We start from the raw sequence: 12,631 nt of genomic DNA on the forward strand, positions 1-12,631 counted from the left end.
GTTATTGAATATTAAAAGTCCATAAAGGTTTTGCAATCTGCGTCGGTGTACCTCAAAATAACTTGTGAGACACTCTTTGTGATTTACCGAGTGCTTCTTCGAGTCGCCCTCTTTAACGCTTCACTTATTAATGGAGGCGTTATGATATTCTACCCATATGATGCACATATTATTCTATTATTGTATACGGCAACAGCACGGCATCGATGCGCCGACGCCTACAGCAACGGCTGTCAAATTTGCCTCCCGACACCACCTGGGGAGAAACACAAGTTCCGGTGCGCCTGCCCAGACGGTCTATATCTGCAATCGGATGGGAAGGCTTGCGGAGACACAGGTGGACATTTCTGCTTTACAGACAATCAACGGGACAACTAGAGTGAGTGAGTGAGTTGGATTTAACGCCGCTTTTAACATTATCCCAGTTATATCACGGCGTGTCAGCTTAATGTTGGAGGAAAGCCCGAAGTGATGCAGGTCTCAGATGTTTACCACTTTGGTGAAACCCACGTGCACGGGTATGGTGCTGACAAACCTAGAAACATAATCGGGGCGAACCGGGATTAGAACCCACAATCATAGGTTTCTGGCGAGCCCAGGGGACGCAGCTGTTTAAGCAGTCAGCCGATGGTTCACATGGCCAATACCACATTAGGCGACAGAAATAACTGGATGTTTGCGGACAGTGGCGTTAAACAACATTCAATAATACAGAATTATTGTTTCGTTATGTGACTGTTTCAGTCCTGGTTACAGCAATCACTTCACATACAAACGAAACGTTTAAATAAATCTTTTAACGACTATCTACGTTGTCTTAAAATTTAGTGCATCTCGGATATTAGTTAAAGTTTTATGAAACATAAATACGTTCCTTCACAAACAGTTTTCAACAGAGTGGGATTCATTGCTGTAATATAAACTTTATATATAAGTATGTTCTAAAAACCATTACGTGCCCCTCAGAGTTTGTTTAACGCCGCCATGTTTTGATATGCTACCAACTGCTTGTACAGATCCATCCTGGCCCCAGTGTCTCCAAGGTTACCGCATCGTCAACGGCACCTGTCATGACGTCAACGAGTGCGAGGAACAGCCGCGAGTGTGTGATCATCTGTGTTCCAATACCAACGGAAGTTATGAGTGCGCATGTCGTGTCGGCTTCGATAAGGACAATGGAAAGTGTGTCCAGAGTGAGTTGGTCGACCTGATACAATGTGGATCAGATCTACTCGTGTATGTATTGCAATCACTATCAGTCCTTGTGTTCAACATCGAAACTATCAACCTTGCAACAACAGCCTAAATATTGAAAGTTGTACGTCTTTTAATCGTATGGAAATATCAAGACAGCAGTCGATCACTGACTCATTCCTTGTGAAACACAACTGTATGAACAATATTTGCATCGAAGTCAACGACGTAGGAACGAAAAGGGGAATGTTGTGCATCAGAAATTTCCATTTTGTATCTTAAAACAAAAACAAAATTGCCATGGTCGCATATATTTACGTATTGGAGAAAACACGCTCACGAGGTTTTGGTAGACATAGCATGCCCTGGGGAGAGGGAAAAACCAAGGGGGCGAAGCCACCGCGGTTTTTCCTGACCCCCAGGGCACCCTCACTGGGCTACAGAGATGAAGGTTGCGAGTTCGATCCTCGGGAATATAAAGAAAAAATTTGTCATTTGATTTTACATTTCATTACATGTTACAATCTGAACGGAAGTTATATTAATAAAATCCCTGGGATATTATATAAATCCCAGGGACATTACAACGTCCATGTTTATGAGATTTAACCCGACTGGAAAGTAAAACCTCACAACAGGTTTTAATGCCTATAGAAAGAAGTCTCTTACTTAATAGCGATCCCAATGAATAGGTTTATAAGATTTGGTAACAACGACTGTCCTTTTGTGACACTAATCTTGTTCCTCGGTTTTTGAACGTGCGCTCATTTTGTATTCTGGCTGTTACTTGATTACTGATATCTTTTCTGTTATGTACGTCGCTTTGTTTTTACTTTTAATATCGACTTATTCGAAGTAACCTGTGACTTCAGGCAAAGATGCATTTCTGATACTGATCGATCACGTGGCGTTCCGGCGATTCAACCTGACAACCTTCGACTCCACAATAATGGAGGTGCCCAAACGTTTCGCCATCGAGAGACCAGTCGCCCTGGACTTTGACGTGGCCAATGCCGCCATGTACTGGTCAGACCTATCCACCAAGTCCATTAACATGTGAGAGGTTCTTCATGTCTCTGTTGGTCAGTGTCCTTGCTGATATGCCCATCACCCTATCAAGAGGGCCATTGTCCACGTTGATGTCTTTATGAATGTCTTGTTTTGATGGATTCAGTATCTGTCGATCAACTCTGTCTAAGATGGCATGCATTGGCGGATCTGGAAGGATGTGGGTGTTTGTTAGCCACCTTACATGTGATCTGAGTAATCTGTGGACCCCCACTGTTTTAGCATGCTGGAACCACCTCTGCTATGTATTTACGTAATACATGTATAACGTGTTCGTGGTCTAGTGGTAGAGCGTCCGCCCGGAGAGCGGAAGGTCCGGGGTTCGATCCAATAGACGTTAAAAGATGGTACTTTTTGTTACCCTGCCTGACGCTCGGCGTTAAATGGCTAACAAAAGACTCGGAGTCAGTATACTGTGTCTGAGTGGGGTGTTCATGTTAAACTGCGGCATGGTATCTCAGTGAGCTAGCACTATAAAATCGGCATTAGTCCGGATAAGTACAAGCAGACACACACACACACACACACACACACACACACACACACACACACACACACACACGTGCATGTACGTCGCAATAGTAAATGCAATAATCTTGGACGCGATGTAAAACCCCATTTCACCTGACCTCACAATATTTATGAAACAAAGTCTACTGCGTTTCTTAGATAGGTGACGTCCCAAAGTTGGGACAATCTGCGCCCAGGTATGTGTTTATAAAGGTGCTACGTTGGGTAATCGAGAATGTGATTCCAATTCCCTTGTCTTTTTTGTCCATTTCAAGGGCAACGGTGGATGGCGTCCAGTTAACCGACGCCCGTATTGTCGTGAAAGGTGGCGCCTCCACCGTCCATGGAGTGGCCTACGACTGGGTTCACAAGAACCTGTACTGGGTGGACGCAGTGCCAGGCAGCGAGGCTATCAGGGTCAGGTCACTTCGTCGGATGACCAGTACAACCCTAGTGGACAAGGGGCTTGGGAGACCAAGAGCAATCATAGTGCATCCCAGCAAGGGGTACGTAAGCCAATCATAGTGCATCCCAACAAGGGGTACGTAAGCCAATCATAGTGCAACCCAGCAAGGAGTATGTAAGCCAATCATAGTGCATCCCAGTAAGGGGTACGTAAGTCAATCATAGTGCAACCCAGCAAGGAGTACGTAAGCCAATCATAGTGCATCCCAGTAAGGGGTACGTAAGTCAATCATAGTGCAACCCAGCAAGGGGCACGTAAGCCAATCAAAGTGCATCCCAGCAGTAAGTACGTAAGCCAATCATAGTGCATCCCAACAAGGGGTACGTAAGCCAATCATAGTGCATCCCAACAAAGGGTACGTAAGCCAATCATAGTGCATCCCAGCAGTGAGTACATAAGCCAATCATAGTGCATCCCAGCAGTGAGCGCATAAGCCAATCATAGTGCATCCCAGCAGTGAGCACATAAGCCAATCATAGTGCATCCCAGCAGTGAGTACGTAAGCCAATCATAGTGCATCCCAGCAGTGAGTACGTAAGCCAATCATAGTGCATCCCAACAAGGGGTACGTAAGCCAATCATAGTGCATCCCAACAAGGGGTACGTAAGCCAATCATAGTGCATCCCAGCAGTGAGTACATAAGCCAATCATAGTGCATCCCAGCAGTGAGTACATAAGCCAATCATAGTGCATCCCAGCAGTGAGCGCATAAGCCAATCATAGTGCATCCCAGCAGTGAGTACGTAAGCCAATCATAGTGCATCCCAGCAGTGAGTACGTAAGCCAATCATAGTGCATCCCAGCAGTGAGCACATAAGCCAATCATAGTGCATCCCAGCAGTGAGTACGTAAGCCAATCATAGTGCATCCCAGCAAGGGGTATATAGGGCAACCATAGTGCATCCATATGTAGTGTGTAGGGCATCATGATCAAGGGGCAAGCCATGTGTTATCTCGCTCGTCGCTTTGCTTGCTCCCTACCCTTGCGAAGATTCAAACGCTTTTTTTTTGTCTACCACAATACAGTATTTGCAATAAGTAAAGGTAATCGTATTTATATACACAGGAACTAAAATTTAAAAATACAACAACAGAAAATGATCCTGTTGACGACTTGAGTTGAAGAGTAGTAACAAGACCTGGGTTCGAATCCAAATGAGTACACAGCCATTATTGGTGTCCCGTTTACGTATTGGGCTGCTACGAGAAGTGTGTACTCACCCGCTCCTTCTGCACATGACGTACACAATGCTCAATACGGGCTCTGTTACATGTTCGTCGCTATGTGGCTGAAATATTGCTTATGCGATTTTAACTCATTCACTCTATTACATAGGCTTAGACTAGCACAATAAGCCACGCACTTATTTCATCTCATCTCACAAACAGTGATTATGTGTCACAATTCATCATTGTTTGTCATAGGGCAACGGGAACGGTGGCATGTGAATTATTCCTAGATGCAAAGACGTGAGGGTCTCAATCTGTTCCGTTCACCCTCTCTCACTGATACCTGAGACCCTGGCCCGAGGGAGGTCAGGGTCTGTCTCATTTCCGACCAGATGGACTTTTGGGTACATTTTGCATATGTCATCTCCGGTTACATCAATCAATGAACATGAGCCATGACAAGTTTTAACAGTGATGAGGGATGAAGGAAGTACTGACATATGTATCGATTGTAGTGCTCGCGGCGCTGCAGTGTTAGACGCATGAAATTCAGTTTCATTTAAATGTAAGAGTATTTCATCGTTAATCTCTATACTTATTTTCAGATTATGATATTGATGAGATTGCTTCATTTCATAAATATTGATTTATTAAGTACAGTTATGTAGATTGTGACATACATGTTGACGTTTGCTGTATGTACGTGACTTGTGAAGAGGATAATTTATCATGACCGCTTTTATTATATAATATAAAACGTCAACGCCAGAAAATAACCAGAAACAAATGAAACACCGAAACAAATTCCATTTGGGTGGAAAGGAAAATATAGGTGAAAATATTATAAATGGATCAGTGATAACACCAGGTGTTCGCGAAGTGGCTAAGCATGCCCTTCCCTACCGGTAGCCTTCGCCACTCACACAAATCGCCTGACGCCGCAACGTGAAATAGCTGTGATGTTGTTGGAATGTTGCTGACTGCTGCGTTGGGGTTTGCCTCCCACACCATAGAGCATAAATTAAGAAAAAAACCCATCTAGATTACCTAGCTCCTGAATTTAAGGATTGTTCTTGACTCCATTTGGATTTTATGTTTTGTCTATTTTGTGTGTGTGTGTGTGTATATATATACTCACCTCCAAAAGAAACGCGAATACCATGATACATTTTTGCTAATATATGAAGACTTACTCATATTAAAGAGATATTAGGTTTGACGCACAATGAACATACTGGTATGTTGTGTGAACCGATGTTCATGAACGCATTACATGTAACGTCGTAGATCCATGACTTGAGATGTTCCATTTGTCTCGTGCAGGATTAGCTAGTAAAGTTTGGAAATGACGTGCAGCATATTGTGATAAGAAAAAAGACACGCTGTGGTAACACTAGTCTGTCATTAACTGGTTACACTCTGGAAACATCTCTTCTTAACGTACATACTTATCTACATGTGTCTATGGTTCGCGTTTCTTTTGGTAATGAGTATATTCTTAAATAAGATAACTTTATAACTATATGTCAGTCTACGTTGGGGTAGCCGCGTGGTTAAGGCTTTGGTTCTAGCTAAATAACTGGGACGGTATTCCCATATGAGTACAATGTACATTATTTGTGTCACCCAAAATTGATTTTCCTGCAATGTTGCCAAAGCGACGTTCAATCGAAGTCGCCAATGTGTGGTTTGCATGATGGTGTGTAACAATGCCGTGAGCGATCATATCTAAAAAAAAAAAAAATGTTTCCGTGGTCGAGTCGATAAAAGATGGTGCCTGTTGTTACCCTGCCTGGCGCTCGGCATTAAGGGCTTAAACAAGTGGTGGTCGGCTTGAAGTCAGTATACTGTGTCTGAGCGGGGGCAGCATGGTATCTCAGTGGGCTAGCGCAATAAAACCCCAAACCAATAAGATCCCCCCCCCCCCCCCCCCCCAACACACACACACACACACACACACACACACATTTACACACGCACGCACGCGCACACACACAAACAACCAAACAAACACACATGATGCATGTCGCTTATTAGAACGCGACGTTAAGTATAAATTGTCAATGCATGAGAATAACCAGCCTAGATTTTATGCCGGAACAGCTTCCTATTGGCGTAAAGGGCAAACACCTGTGTAAATTATATGAATGGACCACTGAAAATCAGTGATGACACCAGGTGTTCGCGAAAAGGGTAAGCATGTCCTGCCCCACCGGTAGCACCCGCCATTCACACAATTTGCATAAACAAAGTACGTATTGATTGCCTGACGTAACACACCAGTACTCCTGCAATGTGACGCCAGCCTGTAAATAAACCAGACAATCCAGTGACACGAGAGTACCATTACTGATCTTGTTAAAACTAACTTTTGATTATATTTTGTTAAACCCACTTGTACGAAATTGTATAAATAGTTTCACGAGTGTTCTCTGTGTGTTTTCTATGCTTACCTAGCTGGGTGTTCTGGACGAACTGGGCGGTGTCGGCTACGATTGAGCGTTGTGGTATGGATGGCACGCAGAGGGAAGTCATCATGAACGATGCTATTAAATGGCCTAATGGAATAACCATAGGTAAGTCTATCCACTGGGTATTGGTTGGACCAGTTATAAAGGTGCAAAAGGGAATTTCATTGTTTAAAAAAATATAATTTCATATGTGGAAACAATATCTTACTGCCATGTCTCCTTGCCTTGCGATAAAAATAAAAAGTGCAAACCAATACATGTATATAGGTTGTCTGCAAAGAATAGATTGTCGACATTGATGGCAAACAAACCATCCATTTCCATTCATCATGAATTGACGCAACGCAAATACTGACAGAAACCAGTCTTGTCTATTTGCAGCGTGTGACAATAGTCGTTACAAACAAAGCATAAAATATACTTCTGATGATGCATCTTAAATAAGTCCTTAACAATTCGGATTTAAGTCCCTCAGTGTCTCATATACAATGTTAATGTAAACTGCCGGGCGAAAGAAAGCCCACACTTCAAAGTTGACCTGACCCGTGAAGATTCCGGGGTAGAATAGGTCTTCAGCAACCCATGCTTGCCGTAAAAGGTGACTATGATTGTCGTAAAAGGCGACTAACGGGATCGGCTCGCTGACTTGGTTGATGCATGTCATCGATCCCAAATGCGTTGATCGATGCTCATGACATTAATCACTGGATTGTCTGGTCCAGACTCGATTATTTACAGACCGCCGTCATGTAGCTGGAATATTGCTGAGTGCGGCGTAAACAACAAATCAACCAACCAACCAAAGTTGACTTGACCAAACAATTACAAACGTTATCAAAACGTTACTAGACAGAACGCAGTCGCCGAGGCACTGCAAACTTAAGTTCCTAAACACAACTATGATACCTGTATCGAATACATCACCATCTAATAACCAATTCTTGTTTGTTTCTTTGTCGCCACCTTCTAACAGGGGAGTTGACTTTGTTTCACCCGGTAGTTAAGTATTTGATCCCTGTCATGTTCCTGTATGGCATTACCAGATTACGTCACGGAGCTGTTGTATTGGACGGACGCCGGCCTGGAGATGTTGTCAAGCAGTAACATCGACGGCAGCAACCGACGCATCCTCCTACACAACGTCGGCTTCCCTAAGCAACACCTATTTTCGGTCTCGCTATACGGGGTGGGTTTGCATCCATATTTTTATACATTGGTTGCACAAAGCATACATTTACTTCCTGAACTACAGCGTGATGACACGTCGGTCTTAGTTCGCGAAAGGTCGTTCTGACATGACCCGTAATGAGATGTCCTCAGATCTTTGTTTAGCGGCAGCGAGAACTTAGATCAGATTTTAATGAGATTGTCCATAATCATAAGACATTTCAGCTTAAAGCAGGATCCATCGCGTGTCATAAGCGTATACCACATGTACGCAAATCGGTGAATAAACAGAATAAACACTGAAACAACGGAGGTGAGTGTGTGAGTATGGTTTTACGCCGCTTTTAGCAATATCCCAGCAATGTCACGGCGGGGGACACCAGAATCTGGCATCATACATTGTACCCATGTCGGGAATCGAACCCGGGTCTTCAGCGTGACGAGCAAACGCTTTACCCGCTACGCTTCTCGAACACCCTGAAACAACGGAAGCGACGCATGCTTATTTAAAAACAAAGTAATAAATTACATTCATAGATGCATTTTCGATTATGCAGCGTATTTAATATTCATTCTTTTATAATAAATCCCCTGGACCTATTCTCCACCATAGCTTTGTTTTGAGGCCGTATGGTATGACGTAAAAATAGTCATCCAATCAAATTACTCTCCTGCGCGAGAGAACATTTCTGCTCAGTCAGAGATAGGGGCGAAGGACTTGTTGATATCACTTCCGAAACAAAGCTATGGTGTTACTTATGGTAACAGAGTCGAGATATAATTCACAGGGTAGTGGAAGCGGAATGTATGAGGACAATTTCACTGTGTAATTGTTTTGCGTTGATGGTCACGGCAGGACTGGGTGTATTGGACGGACTGGATCAACCGGTCACTGAAGCGGGCGAATAAACGCACTGGACAGGATGTGACGTCATACCGCGTTACAAACTCACCAATGGGTGTAAAAGTATTCCACTCCTCGCGCCAGAAACCAGGTATATCATTCATAAACATCCCCCAGTACTTCTTCACATAAAAATCTATCTCCTTTTATTAATAAACACAAAGGAAAGTTTGATATGTTTTTGTAATGAGTAAGTAGAAGAAACTTTAAATTCTTCAAATCAGATTTTTTCCACATTTTGGTTTGTTTGTTTGTTTGTTGTTTAATGCCGCACTCAGCAGTATTCCAGCTATATGACGGCGGTCTGTAAATAATCGAGTCTGGACCAGACAATCCAGTGATTAATATCACGAGCATCAACCAAATCAGCGAGCCTGACCACCCGATCCCGTTAGTCGCCTCTTACGACAATCATAGTCACCTTTTACGGCAGGCATGGATTGCTGAAGACCTATTCTTCTACATATGTACATCTTTATCAAATGTCATATTAACATCACAAGGCAACAACTTTATATCATTTCAGACAACGATATCTGCGGAAACAAAAATGGTGGATGTTCCCATCTGTGTCTTCCTAGTCCCGTTATTACGTCAGGGTCACGTGGTTTCCGATGTAAATGCCCGGATCATATGTTATTGAAAAGAAATGATAAGTCATGTGTTTGAATGAGTAAGTGCATTTCATTGACCCTCAACACTTCACAAGACCTGCTTAGAAAACACATTAAACTAATCTAAAACATTGATTTTTTTTATCATTGAAACCAGTCATCCCTAGATATGCCATATTATCGTTGTAAAGTCATAACGGACTCGTAAACAATATGCATTAAACTTACATTTAAGTTCTTGACTGATACACATGTTCATCAGTATCAATTTTCACAGAACTATTTAAAGATAACGTTTTATTTTCAGATTCTTAACGCGATATTGCAAAGGAGCTTTCATTGAAGCAAAACACAGTCACGACTGTTTGTCACAGTGTATTGGACGATGCCACAACGCTGCTTGATCATGAAGTGGAAACGATCGATTTCTTCCCACGTCGACACGGAACGGTCCTTCATTTCTTTGTCTCTGTACATTTACATTAATCATGCTACTCAAAAAAGGTGAAGGGCCACCATGACTGATTAACCATAATAATATGAAAGAATTTGGTGGTCCTTTACTTTTTTGGAGTAGTATAAAACAACAGGTTAACATCTGCCTGGCGTCGCTGCTGTTGAATACTTTGTTACGTCAATGATATGACATGTCTGAAAACGTGTACAATGCATCCTGATTTCCGCAAGTGTACATGTACTCCACGATTGTAACCTGTCCACTGACTGGTGGCGCGCGGGTACATACATGTATATGGTAATAGCTACCTCAGTTTTAGAATACTTGGATTTAGATGAAATGTGGGATCACGTATTGATTCTTCTCTAAAAAGACAATGTAAATAGTTGTAATACAAACATCTTGCCATTCATTCTTAATTTTATTTCTTGTTTATCTGACACTAATAGAATGTACACCTCCATGGCATGGTGTCACGTCTGTAACTATGGGTACATTTAGGAATAAGGTTGCTATAGAAACGATGTCAATTATGTAATTTTGAGTACCGTATTCGACGTAATAAGCGCCCACGGCGATATTTGCTGATATATTGGCTAGTGAACAATCCCAATTAGCACCCTTTCCGATTGATCAATGTACACAATACATATTTATTCGCGTATAATACACACTCGAGTGTTATATGCACCCTTAATTATGGGCAATTAAATTCTGGTAAAATATATCTCTTGTATATAAACATTTCAGGCTGTCAGTATAAACCACAAACTTTATCCTTCAACTCTTCCGACAAAATAATATTCTAATAAGAGCCCCTATTTCTAATTTTGAGAGCGCCCTGGGCGCTTATTACGTCGAATACGGTAATTACAGGTGAACGTACCTATTGTGATCAAAACACCCATGTTAATTAATTAATATTACCTCACCTGGTCATTGACTTATGGAGTATGTCTTTATTGATTTATTGATGTAATAATGTGAATATAATATCTCAATATCTCATGTGCAGATCGTGGACCTTGAGCGTTGTGTGAGCGGGTTAATTGTTACGTTTCCCTCACCTCGCTCTACGTGTGATACCTTATACTTGTATAGTTGTCAGAAGCTTACGTAAAATTCCCCAGAATCGCTGACTGGCCAACATATCCACATGAACATGATGTTTATTACGGGTTAAAGTGTGAGTGAGTTGGATTTAACGCCACTTTAAATAGAATCTCAGTTATATCACAGCGTGTCAGCTTGATAACGGGGGAAAGTAGTGTACGTTTTAGACATTCACCACTTTTATGCAAACAAACAAGCCTGAATATCGTGCTGGCAACAAAACCAGGGTGAAACTAGGATTCGAACCCACGATAACAGTTTTCCGGTACGCCTAAGGGGCGCCCACAGTAGGGGAACTCCACACAATACAACCATGTCAACAGGGCATCACAGCTGTCAGCTGATCGGGAAGTGATTGCACACGCAAGATTCCGTATTTACGTATAAACGCCAGAGGTAGCTGTTTCAGGACAATTGGATTGCGTAGGTAACAGGCTGTTAGCGTTTCATAAGGTCATCTGTGCACTGTTAAAAGGTAAAAATGGATTGCATTTCTAATCGAATCGACAATACAAGTGGGACAATTTATTTTAAGCGTGTAATAAAAGAAATGTAACCAACTAAATAACACTTAGGGATCTGAAATCTTCATTATCGAATGAGTTGGTCATTAAATAGTATGTTTAAGTCATATCACGGGTATCGGCTTCAAGGCGGAGGAGAGCAATTTTTAGTGAGCACGGGGATGGTTCTGACGAATCAAGTACCGTATTCAGGAAGATTCTGGGAATCGAATCCAAGATCAGCGGATCCTGGTACGCAACAGCGAATTTTGGCTGCCTCGGGAGGGCCTGCGATCAGGTTTTACCAAAATAAATTGTTTGGCAACCTCAAGTCCTTTTTCTACTGAGAAATAATGAAACCCGTTATATTGGTCATTTTGAAAATAATCTTCTGAAGCGAATTATGTTTGTATGACAATGTTGCTCGTGGTAAACGTCGTTTATTCTATCTTTAATCTCTGACGATTGTGGTTAATGTGTACACTGTCTATCCATCTCTATTATCAAAGGCCTCCTTTCCATTGAGTTAGTTTTTTGCATGCAGATTTTAGCAATATTCCAGCCAAATCACAGCGGGGACATTAAAAATGGGCTTCACATATTGTACCCATGTGGGGAATCGAACCCGGGTCTTCGTCGAGACGTGTTAACCACTAGGCCACCCCATTACCCCTTACCCGATAGTACCTACGTCCTTCCACCTAGATATAGTTATTATTACGTACTGGTGTACGTTAAGCGTTAACCATTGCCGCAATTGTGTAAGGGGCAACAACGTCTTTAACAGTCAGACTTGTGTGGGATGGCATTGAGTTGAAATCCTTTGTGAAAATTCCAAGAATACTTCATCGATTTATATCAGCATTATCTTTCGTCCGATTCCACCGTGTCGTCGTTCCCACGACCTTCAAAGTCGTCACAGCGCCACGTCGTGACGGCGGGGACGTTTCCAGGAATGTACAAGTTCAAGAAGAGACGTGAATCAAAGTGACC

At 42.3% G+C, this 12,631-nt stretch overlaps 1 protein-coding gene across 2 annotated transcripts in view; it reads left to right on the top strand.

The window, feature by feature from the left end:
- LOC124112768 (low-density lipoprotein receptor-related protein 4-like) overlaps positions 1–10,434 on the top strand; it is a 41,801-nt gene extending 31,367 nt beyond the window's left edge. For both annotated transcript variants that reach the window (XM_046472904.2, XM_046472906.2), the window contains 9 exons: positions 197–337; positions 1,017–1,193; positions 2,067–2,250; positions 3,048–3,278; positions 6,867–6,985; positions 7,924–8,066; positions 8,904–9,042; positions 9,478–9,624; positions 9,873–10,434. In XM_046472904.2, coding sequence (XP_046328860.2) covers positions 197–337; positions 1,017–1,193; positions 2,067–2,250; positions 3,048–3,278; positions 6,867–6,985; positions 7,924–8,066; positions 8,904–9,042; positions 9,478–9,620 — 1,277 coding nt within the window. In that variant the 3' untranslated portion in view covers positions 9,621–9,624; positions 9,873–10,434. The remainder of the gene's footprint in view (positions 1–196; positions 338–1,016; positions 1,194–2,066; positions 2,251–3,047; positions 3,279–6,866; positions 6,986–7,923; positions 8,067–8,903; positions 9,043–9,477; positions 9,625–9,872) is intronic.
- The last annotated feature ends 2,197 nt before the right edge of the window (positions 10,435–12,631 follow it).

This window comes from Haliotis rufescens, unplaced genomic scaffold, assembly GCF_023055435.1.
Source record: "Haliotis rufescens isolate VD_foot unplaced genomic scaffold, xgHalRufe1.0.p SCAF_2, whole genome shotgun sequence".
Classification (NCBI taxonomy): Eukaryota; Metazoa; Mollusca; class Gastropoda; order Lepetellida; family Haliotidae; genus Haliotis; species Haliotis rufescens.